General features: G+C 35.9%; 1 protein-coding gene across 4 annotated transcripts in view; it reads right to left on the bottom strand.

The window, feature by feature from the left end:
- The window catches only part of RANBP2 (RAN binding protein 2), a 99413-nt gene that overhangs the window by 46221 nt on the left and 45414 nt on the right, over positions 1-7778 (bottom strand). For all 4 annotated transcript variants that reach the window (XM_005884659.2, XM_014532095.1, XM_014532097.1 and 1 more), the window contains 7 exons: positions 5492-5701; positions 3119-3300; positions 2859-3034; positions 2555-2678; positions 1223-1384; positions 817-954; positions 462-608 (listed from right to left, as the gene is read on the bottom strand). In XM_005884659.2, the coding sequence (XP_005884721.1) occupies positions 462-608; positions 817-954; positions 1223-1384; positions 2555-2678; positions 2859-3034; positions 3119-3300; positions 5492-5701 (1139 nt within the window). The remainder of the gene's footprint in view (positions 1-461; positions 609-816; positions 955-1222; positions 1385-2554; positions 2679-2858; positions 3035-3118; positions 3301-5491; positions 5702-7778) is intronic.

Genomic DNA, 7778 nt, shown 5'->3' with positions numbered 1-7778 from the left:
GGGGGTAAGAGATCAACCAAAGGACTTGTATGCATGCATATAAGCATAACCAATGGACATAAGACACTGGGGGGTAGGGAAGGCCAGGGGATTGTCAAGGGCGGGGAAAAAAAAAAGGACACATATGTAATACCCTTTGTAATAAAATTTTAAAATAAAATAAAATAAAGAATTAGTCTTAGATAGCAATACATTCTTAAAAAAAAAAAGTCATCTTAGAAACCTTTTCTAATTCCCCAACAAGTATTTTTGTGACAGTATAAACATAGACTCTCAATTTTAAAAAAGAAACACCAAACCTGAGAAAGCAATGCTATTCAAATATTTAAACACATACCCCCCTTTTGTGCATTATGAGTTATTACTGAGCATTTTTGAAATGACCAAATTATAACACCAAAGCAAAAATACTTATCAACCAATTGTCAATAATAAGAAAGAACAAAAAACCTGCAACTTACTTTCTTGACTACTGAAAGATTTGAATCACTGTCATCTAAAATCTTCTTTAGGTAGTCCTGGGTCTTTAGCAGATAATTTTTGCAGTCTTCTTGTTCTTCAGGAGAATGGGCATCATTTTCAATGTCTTCTGCTTTTCTGTGAAAAATCTATACAAATAATGCTTTTATGTAACAATTGGGTTTTACTATTTGTTGTTTTTTTAAATATGGGACGCTTCACAAATGTGCATGTCACCTTTGCAGTGGGCCGTGCTAATCTTCTCTGTATCATTTCAATTTTAATGTATGTGCTGCCAAAGCAATTACCAATTAGGTTTTTAAAACAAAAACTTTTAATTCATGTACTTCTACTTACCAATGCAAGATTCCAATAAGAAACAACATTTTTTATAGATTCAAAAGCAGTCATAGCATCTTCTATATTTCCATTAACTGCATCCAGTATAGCAAATGTTATGTGTGCTTCTTCTTCATATTCACCAATTTCAGATGCCTAGAGACATTTAGTAATTTTTAGTCACACTGCCTCAACCCAGAATATCAAACCCAAATGATTTCCCAAAGATTCTGTATGTTCTAGTGAGATTAATAACTCAGTACTCTTTTGTGCCATATTTTATTTGTAACAACTAGTGCATTTAGAAAGCAAGACTACCATTAAATAGTCAGGCAATTAATTTAAGCAGTTTATGCCTCCATTTATTTGTTTGCATACTGGAAATCCACATCCCCTGTTAATTAACCAAGGGACCCTCCATTACCTGGATGTCTGCACTATGAAAGTGTTTAAACAGAGGGTCAGTAGGTTCAGGAATACTAATCTTCTTTTTGATCATCTTCAATAATGGCAAAACCTTCTTCCAATAATGAACACTTCTGCCTATGTATTCCCGCTGATCATAAAAAGAATTAAGATCGCTGCCCTAAAATAAAATAGAAAGTTAGGAGCACACAACCTAAGGAATACAAATGATCAGACCTAAAAATGCATTTATAAATGACTGAGAAACTGGTTAAATTTCAAATCAAAGCAAAACAGAATCTCAAGTCATATCCTCAATTCTCCAATAGGAGAGTAACTACCTACCTAATACCAGTGGTCACTCCAGACTCAATTGTTAAACACTTCCCTTTCTTTCTTTTAATATATATTTTTTAATTGATTTCAGAGAGGAAGGGAAAGGTAGAGATAGAAACATCAATGATGAGAGAGAATCATTGATCAGCTGCCTCCTTCAGGCCTCCCACCTGGGAGATCAAGCATACAAGCCAGGCATGTGCCTTTACTGGGAATACAACCGTGACCTCTTGGTTCATAGGTTGACACTCAACCATTAAGCCACAACTGCATGGCTAGACTCAACTGCATGGCTAGACTCAACTATTAAACATTTCCAATGACACTAGCCTAATGAGGCAGCCCAATCCATTTTTTTAAATTGCCACTTTTGCCCTAATCACTTTGGCTCAGTGGATAAAGCGTCAGCCTGCGGACTGAAAGGTCCCAGGTTTGATTCTGGTCAAGGGCATGTACCTTGGTTGCAGGCACATCCCCAGTAGGAGGTGTGCAGGAGGCAGCTGATTGATGTTTCTCTCTCATCAGTGTTTCTAACTCTCTTTCCCTCTCCCATCCTTTCTGTAAAATATCAATAAAATGTATTTTAAAAAATAAAAAATAGAAAAGTAAAATTGCCACTTTTGGATAGCCAAAATCTGCTACTTTGTGTGACAGTTTAGTCAAAGGGCTAAACATCTTGTCACAGAACAGACCAAAACTATTTACAAAGATCTATAAATGCCCTTTCCTACAAAGCCATATGCTACTGAATGTAAAAAAATTTCCGGCTGGACAAATTATAACTTAATTATTAAGTAGTCATAACAACAGATAATACTTATGTAACATTTATTATGTCAGACCACCGTTCAAAGTGCTTATATATTAACTATATTAACAACTATGTAGCAAGATTAAAAAAATAAATTTCTCCTAACATATCTGTTTTAGAACTGAATGACTTTCAACGAAAAGTTTATGACTTAAAAAAAAATAAGATATGTTTTTAAAAATACTTATACTTTAATAAACTCACCGTTTTCTGAAGGTATGTGGCCCAATGTATAAGGAGAGCAGGTTGAAGGCCATGTTTTTCCTGGCCCCTTAGAGCATTTATATCGCGCTGAACTAGAAGTCGCAACTTTGCTGAGGTTCCAGGGCTAAAAAAATATTGTTATTTAATAAAGTTGATTTATAAACATGCATTTCAACACATGTGTTTGTTAATCATCACACTACATTAAATTAAATACCTAGGGAATAAGTTTTTAAATTAAATGGGTCTTTAAATAATAAACCCATGCAGTAAGTTAAAGGAATGTTTTTGTTTTACTACTTACATTGCTTTTCTGTGAATTAGATTACAAACTGCATCCCACCAAGATTTTTGTCTCTCTGTATAAAGTTGTTTACACACAGGAAATGGCAAGCATAGTGGCTGATAGAAGTTGTAGTGAGAACTACATTTTTCCTTTAATTGTAACTGGCTGTTATATATTACCCCAAGTAGAAATACCTGTTTTATTTAAAGAAAAACAATTTAAGTTAGAAAAAAATTTTTAAAGCTCAAAATATTTAATTTGCTAAAATCTTTGCTTACTTCAAGATCTAAAATACATATTGACTCAGGTGCATTTGTTTCAAGTCTTGAGGTTTCCTGAGGCAAATGATGAAAAAGCTGTTTCAGCCATTTTCGAATTGCAGGTAAGGTAGGCAACAAATTCCACTGTAAACCAAGCCAGGTAAGGTGCTGAAGGCTACCATTATGTGCTCGGATGGCACCTGAAATAAAGGGGAGAAATTGGCTTTGAAAACTTCTTATATGTCATCAGTTTTGCCAACAACTGACTCACATTAAATATATCTTAATTTTCTATATCAGAGCTGGGGAAAAGTCTATGACAAGCAAAGTCTTATGTTCTTTTTGTTTTTGTTAACCCTTATCCAAGGATATTTTCCCATTGATTTTTAGGGAGAGTGACAGAAAGAGGGAAAGGCAGAGAGAAACATCAATGTGAGAGAAACACACCGATTGGTTGCCTCCTGCACAAGCCCTGACCAGGGCCCAGGCCAGGGAGGAGCCCTGCAACCAAGATACGTGCCTTTGACTGGAATCCAACCCGGGACCCTTTGGCCCGCAGGCCAACACTCTATCCACTGAGCCAAACCAGCCAGGGCTTTTTCTTTTTTTCTTTTAACACATTTCGTACCGCTCAGGAGTTTTCTCGTGTTTCACGCGCCATCTGTTAAGGACCGCTCATGAGTGTTCTTGTTTTTCACGCCCATGGAAAAAGGAGTGAATCTAGATACTTATGTAAATTTTGTTTGGTCCCTCTTCATAGAGGAAAATGTTTTACGCAGTACCATACGTTAAAAAAGTACTAGGAACTTTAATTGTTTAATTGTTTTTGTAAATAAAAATGTTATAATTATTGAAAAACAATACCTAAAGTGCATTATGATGATTTAAATAATGTGCAGTTTGCCCAAAAACGTGTGGTCACTGGCGTATGTCTTAGAGATTTCTATGCGGCACGCAATGTGTTTTAACATATTTTTATTGATTTCAGAGGAAGGGAGTGGGGAGAGAGATAGAAACATCAATGATAAGAATCATTGATCAGCTGCCTCCTGCACACCCCCTACTGGGGATTTAGCCTGCAACCCGGGCATGTGCCCTGACCAGGAATCAAACCATGACCTCCTGGTTCACAGGTCAACGCTCAACCACTGAACAACGCCAGCCAGGCTGGGCGTTAATGTTCTTATTAAAGGTATTCACACTTATGTCTAGGAATTTTAAAAAGTTAATAGAGACAGTTCTTTTCAAGTCCATCTGATGAAAAAAGAAAAAAAAGATTCACTAGAACTCAATAAAACAAAATCTGACAAGGGCCAAATAAATAGCTACCCACTAAGAAATCTTGAAACAATAGATTTGCCTTTCAGTAAAGAGTCATTAAAACAATGGGCTACCACAACATTAATCCATTAGGACAGTGAAGAGAATTTTTCTCATAGAAGACATTCAGTACTGAAAAAGTTATGAGCTTCTGGATGCATAGAGAGGTACAGCCTTTCTGGCAATTTGTAAGAGATTTAAACATGTTCATCAACTTTGTCCCAGTAATTATTTTTATGAATCTATTGAAAAATTTGAAATGGAGACATTTTATATTATTTTTCATCATAGTATTATTGATTTTTTAAATTGATTTTAGAAAGAGGAAGGAAGGGAGGGAGAAGGTAAAGAGGGAGAGAAGAAGAGAGAGAGAGAAATATCAGTTGACTGCCTCCTGCTTATGCCCATAACAGGGGACCGAACCGGCAACCTGGGTATGTGCCTTGACACAATCAAACCCGCAACATTTTAGGGTACGGGACAACACTCCAACCAACTGAACGACGCTAGCCAGGGCCACAGTTTATTTTTAATAGTGAAAAAACTGGAAATGACTTGAATACCCAACAATAAAAAGCAGCAAGCAAATTATGATTAATTCATGAAACAGATAATATTGCCATTAAACATCATATTTACAAAGGTAGATATGATGGGAGAGAATTGCTGAAAGACAAATCATATGTAGAAGTATAAACAACTATTTAGGAGAAAGACATATGCCACCACAACCCACTACCAACCTCTTACACCTCCACCACCACTCCTCCCCGAAAAAAACACCTGAAAGGAATACAGGAAAATCTTAACTCATTATCTCTGGGTCAGTGGTCGCCAACCTTTCGGACCCCGCAGACCACCATTTGGCGACTACTGCTCCAAAGGTTTTCTTAAACCAGCGGTCAGCAGCCTTTTGGACCTCACGGACCACCAGTGGTCTGAGCACCACCGGTTAGCGACTGCTGCTCTGGGTAATAAGATTATGGACAATTTATTTCCCTTTCTGCTTCTTTTTCTCCTAATATAAAAAAATTAAGATTCAAAATGTTTTCTTTAAAAGATACAACTTACCAACATCATATCTAGCCAAATCGTCAATTTTCGGTGCTTGCACATCAATGTTTCCAATATCATCACTACCGAGGAAAGAGCTATCCTTAGGTGACTGACCAGAAAACAGAGCATCATACAATGCAGATTGACCACTTTTATTGGCAAAGGATTCTACAACTTCTTTTAAAAAATCTTGCTTGTCACGACTTAAGTTTAGCAGCATGTGCCCTGAAAAAGAAATTATTTCCATCATCTAAAGTATACAGATTGTTTGTACTCATATCTCTCAATAGTTTTATTCATATTCACCAAGAGGAAATAACAATTATCTGAGACATAACCATCCAACCCAACAACCACATGTGGATAACAAAAAGGGTGCTTATACAAGAAAATGAATATAGACTCCAGAATTAATAGTATCTGTGTCTACATGTTAGAGTAAAAGGAAAGAAAGACAAGAATGTGTGTGAAAAATACCAAAAATATTTACATTTCAAATGGAAAAGTGTAGGATTTAAAAGTGGCCATAGGAGAGCAGGGCCAAGCTCGAATTCTCTGATCTGATACACTGATTTCTAATATTGGCTGGTCAGAATTCTCCTTTAAAAGGCTTTTTATTTATTTCCAGGCCCCACTCTCAGAGATTCTTATTCCACAGGTTTGGGGTGAGTAATCTATTTCAAAAACACCCCTTGGATAAAGTTCCAATACATGCTACAACATGGATGAACGTTGAAATACTATTTTAAGTTTAAAAAGTCTGTCACAAAAGACCACATATTATATGATTAAATTTATATGAAATTTCCATATAGAAATGTCCATAAAGAGACCAACAAATTCATGGTTGGTTACCTAGGACTAGGGGGGAAATGGGGCATGACTGCTATGAGTATAAGGTTTCTTTATGAGATGATGAAAATGTTCTTAAATTGTGGTAAAGTTTGCACAACTCTATAAACATACAAAAAAATAACTAAAATGTATACTTAAAATGGGTAAATTATATAGTATGTTAATTTTATCTCAATTAAACTGTTTAAAAACAACAACAAAAAATACTCCTTGGAGTTAATTCTGCTCGTCAGTCAGGTTTGGTTATCACCAAACTATTATTTCTCCAAAAGTTTGCAGAGACAAGCTCAGAAATGTCCAGATCAAAGACAGTAAAACTGTGACACCCTGCAAAGGTACCTACGACAGCCCTGCAAAGGTAGAAGGGAGACATAAAAAAGGTGGAAAGTCACTTCTTTAAGAACTAAAAGTCTACCTCCCACCAAAAAAAAAGTAGGTTGTCAGCTAGAACAGCATTATAAGCTTTAGACCAATAGCCTAACTACAGACCAAACCTTACAGAAACTTTTATTTAATACTACATCTTCCTCTTTACAAAGTTCATGCAATTTATATCAAAGCTGCTTCCTACAGAAAGTCTTCAATTCACTGCTTGAGTCACTGGCTACATGAATAACTTAATGATTTTGCCTTAGCAAAACCAGGTAACATATAATAAACATTTAGGATCTATCACAAATAGTCAAAACTGGGAATAAATCTACAAATTCCAAGAGCCTAATAGAAAGTGAATATAATCCTCTATCTTCCTTACTATGTTGTCGGTTCCTTAAGAGATAGATCTGTATCTTCTTCATCTTTAGCCCCCATAGCAAGCAACTGATAAATGGCTGGCAAATCAGTAATTATTCTTAGTATAAAAACTATTTTATAAAATATTCAGATGGAGGCTCTAGCAGCTAGAATGAGGAGGGGTTAAGAAGTTTCTCCATCTGGTAACACACAATATCAAATAGTTGTTCCTATTTCAGAATATAACACTTTTAAAAAAATTATTTATTTAATCCTCACCAAAGGATGTGTTGATTTTAGAGAAAGGGGAAAGGAGAGAGAGAGAAACATCACTGTAACATAGAAACATTGATCAGTTGCTTTGCGTATGTGTCCTGATGGGATCAAACCCCCAACCTACATATGTGCCCTGACCAGGAATCAAACCAGAAACCTTTCAGTGTATGGGATGACACTCAAAACAACTGAGCCACATTGGCAAGGGTAAATATACCATTTCTTCTAATTCTTTATCTCTTACCCCAGTGGTCAGCAAACTCATTAGTCAACAGAGCAAAATATCAACAGTACAACGATTGAAATTTCTTTTGAGAGCCAAATTTTTTAAACTTAAACTATATAGGTAGGTACATTGTTATTAACTTAATTAGGGTACTCCTAAGCTGGCCTTTGCTAAAAACGTCCTCAATCTGATTGAGGTACATTCGCTGAGGTC

Source organism: Myotis brandtii, unplaced genomic scaffold, assembly GCF_000412655.1.
Source record: "Myotis brandtii unplaced genomic scaffold, ASM41265v1 scaffold842, whole genome shotgun sequence".
In the NCBI taxonomy this organism is placed as follows: domain Eukaryota; kingdom Metazoa; phylum Chordata; class Mammalia; order Chiroptera; family Vespertilionidae; genus Myotis; species Myotis brandtii.
The sequence above is the reverse complement of the archived record's forward strand: the minus strand, read 5'-3'. Positions and strand labels throughout refer to the sequence as shown.